This window comes from Oncorhynchus masou, chromosome 23 (genome assembly GCF_036934945.1).
Source record: "Oncorhynchus masou masou isolate Uvic2021 chromosome 23, UVic_Omas_1.1, whole genome shotgun sequence".
NCBI classification, from domain to species: Eukaryota; Metazoa; Chordata; class Actinopteri; order Salmoniformes; family Salmonidae; genus Oncorhynchus; species Oncorhynchus masou.
Genome location: NC_088234.1, coordinates 29,605,655 through 29,618,269, shown reverse-complemented (window position 1 = coordinate 29,618,269; position 12,615 = coordinate 29,605,655). Strand labels below are relative to the sequence as shown.

The window sequence follows — 12,615 nt, the reverse complement described above, 5'->3', positions numbered from 1 at the left end:
GCAGGCAGATACTGGATGTGTTCAGGGTACTGAGTGACCACATGCAGAGGAGACACACAAATCATACAAGTCCATGTCTGCTAGTAACACGTACACATTCACACACCTAACAACACCGGTGCGCTGATAGCACAGAGTACATGTGGGAAATAAAAAAAAGGGACAGTTTACCCATGTTGACATTGATCTTTTTTTAATTATTATATATATATTTATAATATGTACAGAAGAAAAAAAACGCAATGAAAATCAGCAGTGAGACAGAGCACCAAAGTGGACAAGCGAAAAACAGAAAAGAACAAAAAGAAAAAGTGCAGACGACCAGGAGAGGACCTGCACAATGCTCGGTATTAAAAAGAACAGCGCGTGTTCCTTTATTAAGCCACGGAAGAGCAACAAAGTAGTGTGACATTGACATGGAAAAACATTCTAGGGATTCTAGCAAGATTCTAGTTCCGTCATAATCACATTCACGAGCAAGCTCCAAACCAGAGCCCGCCCCTAACTCCACACCCCATGTGTTGTCCCACCCACATTTCCTAAACCCCTCCCTCTTATCCTTCGACAGACCAGACGACACAATATTACCACAGTATATTTTCAATTCATATATTAAAAGTCAGTAGAATATGAAGACGTCGTGGAAGGAAAAAGCACATTCAGAACAAATCAAAAATCAAATGTATGTAAATTTTAGCATGTCCGTGTGACAAAGTGTGCGTGCGTCTTGTTTGTGGAGTTTCAAACAATCGTTTCATTCGCAGAAGGGCTCATGTAAGATTTGAGGGAAAAGCCAGAAAGCAAGCCTGTGTTCAGACAGCAGGAATGTTACACACACAACCCCCCCCCCCCCCCCCCTACTACTGATCCCTCCCTTCCTACCAGTGACAGTCAGCTGATTACTACCAGATTCTCAAATTCATCACACCGAACTGCCTAAGCATAAAATGAGCCAGCACAATCCAGTCCGGTTGAGTCTTGCATTGTGTCACGGGGTTTAGCCTAGTTTTCCCATCCTATCTGTAAGGGCTCTTCTAAAAATACAAGGGCTAAGGCTACTGTATCTACTACCCTACATATAAAAAGAGTCACAACTTATCTAAACCTGCTGTTCACAGTTAATCAGATTCTGCATTCTGCCCTAACATCACTCTTCTAGACATGAATGCCATAGACTGGTTTGGTAGCCATATGCTGCGGACAGCAAGAGCTCACTAACTCATCGGTATTAATTGGACATCGCAGTTTGTAGAGGCTGAAACTGCACTTTGCAATTGCATGGGGAATGCATAGCATACCTCACTACCTGGAGCTCTGAGTCCGGAGGACAAGGCCGTGCCACCTTAAGTGCTGAGGAATTTCAAGTCTCTCTTGAAGACCAACCCGGGAACACCAAGAATGCTCCCAAAGTCCAAGCGAGATTCCGTTATCAATGATGAGTAGTTGGAACCGGGTCACAAAGAACAATGTTGGATTCATGAGTTTGAATAAATGGATTGGCTTTAAGAGGAGGTTGATGGGAGTTCATATCCGGTCTGCATGGCAAGACCAGTCAGTCCCTCTTAACCCCGAATGCTCAAGCACACAGTCGAACACTTCAACCCAATGAACCAGAACCTAGGACCGCGACCGTGCTCTAGGAACGTAACCATGATGACGTAACACGATCAAACCCAATGACCAAATAGCATGACCATAACATGCTTATATAGTTGTCGTAAAAGTAAGAACCTCTGTCTGCACTTGACATAGCTATAAAGCTATACAGGTACAAGATTAGAACTGTTACACACACACACACACTACTGGATGTTTTCAGACTCAAGACCAAGACAAGGGAAAACCATAAAGACAAAAGGAATATCACTTTCCAGGTCTAGTCCGGGTTCTCAGCATGTCACCCTAATTCCCACCAAAGGCAGAGAATAGATCTTCCCAAAGTCCGATTGTAACCGTGCCTACTTCTACAGTCGTAAACGGTCTTGAAAAAGAAAAGGGTTGAAAACTGAGGTTGTAATAATCAACGAATGCCAAATTGCCTTTGTTGTATAGAACACAAACGCTTAGAGGCCTTGTTCACTCTACTGCAGCGCATTAAAAACCACCAGTGTTGGTTAAGGTCAGGGGTTTTCTCCACATCCCTGCAAGGACCCATAGTTCCATAGGAATGTCGCTGAAAAATAACACACTGCCATGAGAACCATGCGGACAGACTGGGAAGGGAACGGTGCAGGGCAGGATACTGTAGGAGGGGGAGATCAGGACAGCCGGAACCATTAACACACATTCTGACTCGCCTAACACTTAATGTCTTAGGCTATATAGAGGCTACAGGAACCAGCAGTTGACAATGAAGAACACTATTCACGCAATGATCTAAAAGAGAGCACTTCTGAGGTAATGAGTTGACATGTGGTCATAGTACAGTATTGAGACTTCGGTCTGAGTAGGGACTCCACTTGAACATAATTAGCTAGGTCAGGACACCTTGGAACATTTAAACCGTGACACACTGGCTACGCTTCTTAACAACCACACTAACTGACATGAAACCGTGACAACCATAAAGGAAATGCACTGTGGAACGCGTGACGACAGAGAGGGGGGTTGAAACACGGTCTGAGAAGTCGGTCATGGCCAAGGCAAAGAGAACCTGTGGTGCGACTGTGACATGCTACACAAGTTAAGCATGCGGTCAGTATCTTTAAGAGACCAGTAAGGCACAGGAGGGAACAGTAGCTTTCATAGACAAACTCCCCCGACCCGGTCAAACCTAGCAACAACCAAAAAACATCCCAACCGACCCACCCACCCAATAACGTAACTTTGACAGCATTTCAAGCAAAAAGAAATATCAAATAAAATCATTGTAATAATACCTATGAAACAATATGAATAATAATATATTAAGATGAACACAGAATGTAGGCTATTGCCAATTTGTGGTGTCAGAGTAATGTCCTATTAAATCGTTGTTGAATATCAGTTGCATTGCCCAAGCCCCTATCTACGCCCGCCCCTAACCTAGTACTACAGTATGTCATGCCCCGTTATCTGTGTGTGTGTGTGTGTGTACGTTCTGTGTATGTTGAAGAACCACTTGGGTATATTTAAGCAATCAGGCCCGAGGGGTTGTGGTATATGGCCAATATACCACGGCGAGGGCTGTTCTTAGGCAAGTCGCAACAGAGTCCCTGGACACAGCCCTGAGCCGTGGTATATTGGCCATGTCACAAACCTCAGAGGTGCCTCATTGCTATTATAAAACTGGATACCAACATAATTAGAGCAGTAAAAAGAAATGTTTTGTCAGACCCGTGGCAGACTGTCTGATTCTCCACAGCTGTCAGCAAATCAGCATTCAGGGCTGATTTATAATGTAATATATAGTGTCATGACGACTTAAAGACATACAAACATGACCTAAGCGTATCTCACATATTTATGTGTTATTTTTTTAAATTCTTATTCTTCAATATGTGAAATCCTAACAGGAGTGATGTGGGCTAACTAACACCATATCCACCAGAACCGAAAAGAAATGTCTTGCGCTCTCCCTTTCTCTCACTACATCCTCCATTCTGCATATGGAGGGATGGAGGGAGAGGGAATGGAGTGATTCCAAGTTTGACCAAAAGCTCTCATGATCTGCATGGAGTGTCAAATCAACCTAAAGCATGCGGTATACGAGAAGTCCCACCACCCCCAGAATACCCTCTTCACACAGACTGCAGTGTATGAGTCTCTTCCCCCCCCCCCCCCCCGTCTGCTGATGCCTTCATTCAGAGGCAGAAAAAGAGAACGATTAGAGGTGCTTGGGGGAAAGCACAACAAATGGGCATCCCCATCATTTAATAACATCGATGACTCACCACCGCCTCACTAGAATGTTAGTACGCTGGTAGTGGCACACAACTGTCTGCTTTCTGCTCCAATGCCAATTCAGTTTGTATAACGGATGGATAGTCATGAATACATGAGTGTTACTATTGCATTTGAGCTATAAAATGTGGACCAGACTGTGCCCGTGACTCAATCTATGCTGTAGACAGACTTAAGATGACTACAAGGCCCCCCAACATATAAAATAGGCCCTATAGACAGATGACTACTGTAGCACACAAAACTTAATTTTGCTATAAGACTTTCACTGGGTTGCAATGAAAGACATAACCTGAAGGAAAGAGACCCATACCTGTGACTATCTCGAATGGGAGAATCACTGACCCACTTTCAATGTGTGTGTGTGTGTGTGTGTGTGTGAGCGATAAGCGCTCGCCAGAATCTAAAACCTAATCTTCTATCACCCAGTTCCCCTCTAAATCAATACCAATCTTTTCTCATATCTGTTTACCTTCCTGCCTCATCACTCAACAAAAATGAAAAAAATAATAATCCTCAAACCCCCCCCTCACCCCTACCTAACTATTTTTCCCCATTCGCTTTTTTTAGGGGAGAGTTTTCAAGTCAGTCCGCAGTTCTAGCCCTTCAACTCCTCCCCTCCATCCCTTTCTCTCAACCTCTCCCTGACCACCCATCCCTCACTTAACCCTGTTCCCATTGGTTCTCTGTAGGGTAAGACAAAGGGAGATGGAAGGGAGGCTGAGGGGTGAAGAGTGGAGGGAGAGGTGGAGGAGGTGAAGCCCCGGACAGAGAGGGACGGGAGGAGGTGGTGAGCATCCAGAACCGGGTCCGGTTTAACAGCATCCCCCGCCAGACTGCCTAACCGGGGTGCTATCTATCTTCAGGTTGGGCTTGTCCCCACCGGCCGTGGCCCCGGGTCCCATCCTCTTCTTAATCTCAGCAGCCATGGTCATGAAGGCCTGCTCCACGTTGGTGGCGTTCTTGGCACTGGTCTCCAGGAATGGGATGGCCAGGGAGTCGGCAAACTCCTGCAGGCGGCAGACAGGAAGAGAATAGATAGGGGTTAGACAAATATAAAAACATGCAAGGTACACTATTGATCACCTCAGAAGCCAACTCGATTTTGTATTCCCACATTGATAAGGAAATAGCTTTCTAGAGAAATCGACTGCTCAAAACAACGAAATTAACTGTTTTGTGTAGTATGTTTTGTGAAGTGCCCAGAACCTTTTGATGGAAGAATCATTTCAGAATTGCAGGCTGTACGTCTGATATGAGTTTCCATAACTTACAAGCTAGGTAGTATGCCATAGGGATATGGTTTCGCTATTACTTTACTGAAAACTATGTGCGCCCAAACCGTTCAAAAGCAGGAGGGTGTTAAGCGCGGTTTGGCGGGTCATGTTTCGGAGGACGCATGACACGACCGAGCGCGTTGGCGAGTTGCAGCGATGAGACAAGATCGTAATTGGATTGCAATTGGATATCACGATATTGGGGAGAAAAATATTATATAATAAAATAGCGGACTGCGAGAAGCCTATTTGTTTGATACACCATATATACACAAAAGTATGTGGACACCTTCAAATTAGTGGATTAGGCTATTTCAGCCACATGTTCAAAATGAAGTACACAGTCATGCAATCTCCATAGACAAACATTGACAGTAGAATGGCTTACTGAAGAGCTCAGTGACTTTCAATGTGGCACCGTCATAGGATGCCACCTTTCCAACAAGTCAGTTTGTCAAATTTCTGCCCTGCTAGAGCTGCCCCAGTCAACTGTAAGTGCTGTTATTGTGAAGTGGAAATGCCGAAGAGCAACAACGGCTCAGCCGCAAAGTGGTAAGCCACACAAGCTCACAGAACGCTGAGTGCTGAAGAACGTAGTATGTAAAAATCATCTGTCCTCGGTTGCAACACTCACTACCGAGTTCCAAACTGCCTCTGGAAGCAACGTTAACACAAGAACCGGTCGTCGGGAGCTTCATGAAATGGGTCTCCATGGCCGAAAAGCCCCACACAAGCCTAAGATCACCATGCGCAGTGCCAAGCGTCGGCTGGAGTAGTGTAAAGGTCGTCGCCATTGGACCCTGGAGCAGTGGAAACACATTCTTTGGAGTGACAAATCACGCTTCAGCATCTGGCAGTCCGACGGGCAAGTCTGGATTTGGCGGATGCCAGGCGAACGCTACCTGCCCAAATGCATAGCGCCAAATGTCAAGTTTGGTGGAGGAAGAATAATGGTCTGCAGCTGTGTTTCATGGTTCGGGCTAGACCCCTTAGTTCCACTGAAGGGAAATCTTAACGCTACAGCATTCAATTGCTATCTAGACGATTCTGTGCTTCCAAATTAGTGGCAACAATTTGGGGAAGGCCCTTTCCTGTTTCAGCAGGACAACGCCACCATGCAGAAAGCGAGGTCCATACTGAAATGAGATCAGTGTCGAGATCAGCGTGGAATAACTTTACTGGCCTGCCCTGGCCTTAGCACCACCGAACACCTTTGGGATGAATTGGAAAGCCTACTTCGAGCCAGGCCTAATCGCACAAGTCCCCACAGCAATGTTCTAACATCTAGTGGAAAACCTTCCCAGAAGAGTGGAGGCTGTTATTTCAGCGGGGGGGGGGGCAAATCCACATTAATGCCCCTGATTTTAGAATGAAATGTTCGACAAACAGGTGTCCACATACTTTTGTATCCAGGTAGTGTAACAAACGAGCTTGTTCAGTCGTGTTACCATATTAGCTAACAATCTGGTAACTGGACAGGCACACGTTTGTTTTAAGACGGCACAAAGAGATTGTGAACCCAAAAGTATCCCTTTTATTCTGATAAAATAAATAAACATGATTTGGGTCGGGTGTAGCCCTGGAAAGACTTAGGCTATGCCATGTTGTCTTCAGGAGATTTTCTGTTGAATTGATTTCCTTCACATTAGATGATGTAAGTCAATTGAACATCTATTCCTATATCCTATTATAGGATAATTAGGGTGCTTATCAGCAAGAACGGTACTGTTATTCCTCATTCTTCTTAGTATGTCACTTCTTCACAGTTTTGCTGGTGTAGCTACTTCTTTGATGCGATCTATTATGCGTACTTGCGCCTTCGAAAATAAATATGACAAGAAGCTATGCATTTTTTAGACATTCGTGTAGGTAAGTTGTGTCGTGGACATGATTGTATGTCATAAAAAGGAGAATAGGCTATACTGAAATGTCCCTTGCCTCAATTATTCTGTCATTTTAGTCGTGTGCACAAGCTGCTATGCAGAAATGGTAAGGGGACTCTCAAAAGCTCGTAAAAGTAAAATATCTTGCCTATATACAGTAAGGGGACACATTTTGACACAACATGTCAGCCTCAACCACCTTTAGATGTTTGTTGAAAGTGAGGCGACTTGAAGTAATTCATTGTTATAGCGTGAATATTTTAAAATCCTTTCCACATGGGAAACACGCCTCCCTGCAGGACTTACTTCAAGCCCTATTTTAAAGGGATTGTTCACCCACATTATTATTTTACAATTTGTGGGGGGTTTTTCCAACACAATTCTGAGTAGATCTAATCTCTTAATGTTCATCCCAAAGTGCACCTGATGGATGCATTCATGCAGCAGTTGAAATTATATTTTTCTTCCGGGGGAAGCCCCCAGAACCCTCTATTGGGGTTCCCTCTCTGGCTTTGGGGTAAGCCCCCAATGTCCTCAAATCATAGAAATGCCTCTGTAGCCATACCTTGGCTGTTGTGTAGTCCACCACTTTCTTGGTGGTGAGGTCACACTTGTTCCCCACCAACAGCTTGTTGACGTTCTCGCTCGCGTAGCGGTCGATCTCCTGCAGCCACTGCTTCACGTTGTTGTAGGACTCCTACAGCACACAGGACAGAATGAGATTAGTCACACAGTGCATGGCTGCCTATCCTACAGGCAGGTGAGAAACAGTGGACATTTTTGTGTGATTTTTACCCATAAGAGTCTAAGCCCTATCTAGGCCCGGGGGAGGGAGGGGTTCTACTAAGCCATATGGAATTGTTTTAAGAAGGTCATACCAATGATCATTTTGATCATATTCTAGCTCTGTGTCACCTTTCACCGAAGATGCGGAAGTGCGACATCGGCGGATGCGGTGGATTGAGAGGCATCCAATGCTAGCTTAAACTGAAAGATTTTTATGGGGATTTCTTATTTTATTAGGCCAATTAGACATTTTAGAAAGTCAAAAGAACTTGGGAAGTACAATATTTGACTACAAAAATACACAGAGTATTAAGCTTAGTTCTAAGCATTGATCCCCCTTGAACTAATAACCCACCTGATCTGTGACATCATAGACCACGATGATGCCGTGGGCGCCCCTGTAGTAACTGGAAGTGATGGTGCGGAACCTCTCCTGCCCAGCAGTGTCCCACTGGAAGAGAGGGAGTGGAGAATTACAAAAGAGAGCGGGAGGGGATAGATAGATGTTTAATGAATACAAACGAAACAGGCTAATTTAAATAACTAAACACACACCTGTCATCACCCAAGTTCCTTTCATTCCTGTCTTGAAAACACTTGGAATAGCACTAGCTAGGCATCTATGGACATTAGAATACCACACTAACATCTATAGTTTGACTCCTTGCATCAAAAGAGCCATGGTGGGAACAGAACTGGATCCCAGGCATGTTGTTTCGCCTTAGGGCGAGGTGTTAAACTACACACCAAACACAGGATGTAAAACTAAGCAGCATAACTAGGTTACTGAACCGTTTCTCAAATCTAATCAAGCCTTTATAACATCAGGAGTTGGCGGGTGGGGGGGGGGCGCTCCTCCTGTTTTACCAGATGTATTCGTTTGGAATGGTACAGCCTTTTCTCCTACCAAAACAGTATCCGATTACATCCTATTAGACTATAATAGTTCGCACAATCACGCGAGCGGCGCAAAATAGATCACACGGCTTTGAGCGGTGCCAAAACCCTCAAATGTTCATCATAACAGCAATAGCTGGGGCTAGGCTTCCTAATTAAAACGAAGCGTTCCCAACAGCCACCCCTTATTTGTAGTTGGTGGTGTGGGTGTGGGTAGCGGCACGTTGCAGCGTTGATCGTGTCAGACTCACAATCTGCAGTTTGATGGTCTTGCCGTCCAGCTCGATGGTGCGGATCTTGAAGTCTACGCCGATGGTGCTGATGTAGCTCTCCGTGTAGGTGTCATCCTGAAGAAGAGGAAGGAGTTACAGACGGCAGAAGAGAGAGAGAGAGAGAGAGAGAGAGAACAGTCAAGTTAGATTCTGGAAGCTGCATTTTGACAAAAGGCACCGACACGACATTTACTAAATAACTGTGTACAGTCATAGCATACGGTGACGATACTTACAGCAAACCGGAGCAGAAGACAGGACTTTCCCACACCGGAGTCACCAATAAGGAGGAGCTTGAACAGGTAGTCACTGAAATTAAAGCATCCAGCATTAGACCAAAGACTAGACATACTAAACAGTGTTGCTACTTAACTCCAGTCATAAGCCCTACTGATGTTATGTTGTGTCAGTTTCTTCCACTTCGGACAGATAGCCTAGAATTCTAGGCTAAGGCCCAATAGAGAGGAAGTGTGGGGAAACACAGTCCTGAGAAACACTCCTGAGGCAACCAACCGATTGACCAATATCAAGTTGTGTTCAAGCAACTACTTCTAAATAGGACATTTAGCAGGGCCACAGCCAGTACACTGTGAACTCATTCACCAATATGGAACTCTCAGAAATGTTTGTGAGTAAGTAAATATTATGCTGTAGTACTTTCACATCAACTCTCTCAGCAAAACAAGGTCACATGCATTTGACACACTTCCACTGCACAGAAGTGGCGCAATGACAGAGCTATTCTTGTGTCTACTGAAATTGAGATGTGGCATGTTTTTCTGCCAAAGAACGTCCAATGCTATGGAAACTAAACAATCTGCATGTATGTGGCAATCTCTTCCCCAAACGCAGCCTTTGATGTGATGTGGCGATGTCTCCCACATTCACGAAGAAAGGTAACGTTAACGTTAACGTTATTCACAGAGGCTTCTACAACAAATCACCTATCTGAGTCGGCGTCCATAAGCTTTCTATGTACCGAGACGGCATATGCTGGCTAAATTGCTACCACCCGGCACATAGCCAATCTATTCGTAAAGTTAGCAAGTAGACTAACATAACGTTAGTTAGCTAGCTAACGTTACACACCAACGTTAGAGACAAAGGAGAGAGCGCCATCACAGAACGGAGGGTGTGTGTTTGTTAATGACAAAGCTTTCTCAAAGCAAGCATTGGTGTTTGTTAGCTAGATCTCCAAAGGCAGCAAGACAGCTTTGCCACTGTAAGTTAGTGGGCCGGTATGACGTTTCAGCACCACGTCCTATTCCTCCGGTCGCTACCGCACAGATCAGGGGATCTGTGCGCGTGTTCTCTCATTTCAGGGCCACACACACACACACAAGTGACAGATGTTTGAGGGACGAACTAGCTATGCCCGTTGACAACAATTACATTCCAGCTAGCTATTTGTATGTAAAACGTATGCTAGCTAGCCATCTATCATTAGCCGACAATGTGGCACGAACAAGCGATCAGCTGACGTTGGCTGAATATTAGTTAAACGCTCGACTCACATTTATGTAATTGCCCTAATACAATAAAACTACAATAAACGTGTTCGATCTATGCATATAAGATTACAAAAGGAAAGGGAGTGTAAAATATACGAGTGGTTGTGTTGGCGGTAGAGTCTACTCACTATTCTGGATTCATGATTTGACTGACGTTCGGGATATGTTTCTATCGGCGATTTCACTGTTCCTTCCTCCTCTCTCTCACTCCGCTTTCACAGGCAAATATGGATTGTCGGTCTCAATATCCAAGGCACTTGGATGTCTTTCACCGTATTTTCTAACTCCCCTTGTCCTTCTTGGCTGTCTAATCGTTACGAGGCTATATAACGTTCACAGACATTCCTATTTTCGTCTGATTTGACAGGTTTATTTTCTTCTTTTTCTTTCTTTCTGTGTCCGCTCTTCGCTCAAAGTACAAGATGGCTGCGCAGGTGCGGCAGTGACATCAAATGACGTGGCACTACGGACAAATCTAGAATGTGTCTGAATGCTGGAAGTTGTAGTTCAAAGTCTGCCGAGACATGGGGGACTTTGTATTTATTTAACCTTTATTTAACAAGGCAAGTCAGTTAAGAAAAAAAAAAAAAGAAAAAAAATATTGTACAATATTGTCACATGCTCCGAAAACAACATGCAATCAGTGTTAAGAAACTATTTACTAAATAAACTGATGTAAACAATAAGGGAAAAAAGAAAAGAAGAAGAAAAAACAAAAATGTAAAATAATTAAAGAGCAACAATAAAATAACAGTAACGAGGCTATATACAGGTGGTACCGGTACAGAGTCAAAGTGCGGGGGCACCGGTTAGTCGAGGTAATTGAGGTAATATGTACATGTAGGTACAGTGACTATGCATAGATAATAAACAGAGAGTAGCAGCAACATAAACATGGGGGAGGCCATGCAAATAGTCTGGGTAGCCATTTTGTTAGCTGTTCAGGAGTTTTATGGCTTGGGGGTAGAAACTGTTAAGAAGAGTTGGTGCTCCAGTACCACTTGCCGTGAGGTAGCAGAAAGAACAGTCTGTGACTAGGGTGGTTGGAGTCTGGCAATTTTTTATGCATCCTCTGACACCGCCTGGTATAGTGGTCCTGGAGGGCAGAAAACTTGGCCCCACTACCCTCTGTAGTGCCTTCCAGTTGGAGGCCGAACAGTTGCCACACCAGGCAGTGATGCAACCAGTCAGGATGCTCTCGATGGTGCAACTGTAGAACTTTTTGAGGATGTGAGGACACATGCCAAATCTTGTCAGGAATAGGCATTGTAGTGCCCTCTTCACGACTGTCTTGATGTGTTTGGACCATGATAGCTCGTTGGTGATGTGGGTACCAGGGAACTTGAAGTTCTCAACCTGCTCCACTACAGCCCCATTTATGAGAATAGGGGTGTGCTTGGCCCTCCATTTCCTGTAGTTTTCCTGTAGTTCACGATCATCTCCTTTGTCATGATCATGTTGAGGGAGAGGTTGTTATCCTAGCACCACACTGCCAGGTCTCTGACCTCCTCCTATAGGCTGTCTCATCGTTGTCGGTGATCATCGGAAAACTTAATGATGGTGTTGGAGTCGTGCTTGTCCATGCAGTCATGGGTGAACAGGGATTACAGGAGGGGACTGATCACGCACCCCTGAGGGGCCCCCGTGTTGGGGATCAGTGTGGCAGATGTGTTGTTACCTACCCTTACCACCTGGGGGCGGCCTGTCAGGAAGTCCAGGATACAGTTGCAGAGGGAGATGTTTAGTCCCAGGGTCCTTAGCTTAGTGATCAAATCAAATCAAATTTATTTATATAGCCCTTCGTACATCAGCTGATATCTCAAAGTGCTGTACAGAAACCCAGCCTAAAACCCCAAACAGCAAGCAATGCAGGTGTAGAAGCACGGTGGATAGGAAAAACTCCCTAGAAAGGCCAAAACCTAGGAAGAAACCTAGAGAGGAACCAGGCTATGTGGGGTGGCCAGTCCTCTTCTGGCTGTGCCGGGTGTAGATTATAACAGAACATGGCCAAGATGTTCAAATGTTCATAAATGACCAGCATGGTCCAATAATAATAAGGCAGAACAGTTGAAACTGCAGCAGCAGCACGGCCAGGTGGACTGGGGAC

At 44.8% G+C, this 12,615-nt stretch overlaps 1 protein-coding gene across 1 annotated transcript; it reads right to left on the bottom strand.

Moving 5' to 3' along the window:
• Positions 1–3,815: 3,815 nt before the first annotated feature.
• On the bottom strand, positions 3,816–10,961 carry LOC135510719 (ras-related protein Rab-1B). The gene is made up of 6 exons (XM_064931869.1): positions 10,637–10,961; positions 9,234–9,306; positions 8,977–9,072; positions 8,184–8,279; positions 7,608–7,739; positions 3,816–4,892 (listed from the first exon to the last, which is right to left on the bottom strand). Exons 1-6 carry the CDS (start codon positions 10,648–10,650, stop codon positions 4,698–4,700), a joined length of 606 nt encoding a protein of 201 aa, XP_064787941.1. The 5' UTR covers positions 10,651–10,961; the 3' UTR covers positions 3,816–4,697.
• Between the last annotated feature and the right edge of the window lie 1,654 nt (positions 10,962–12,615).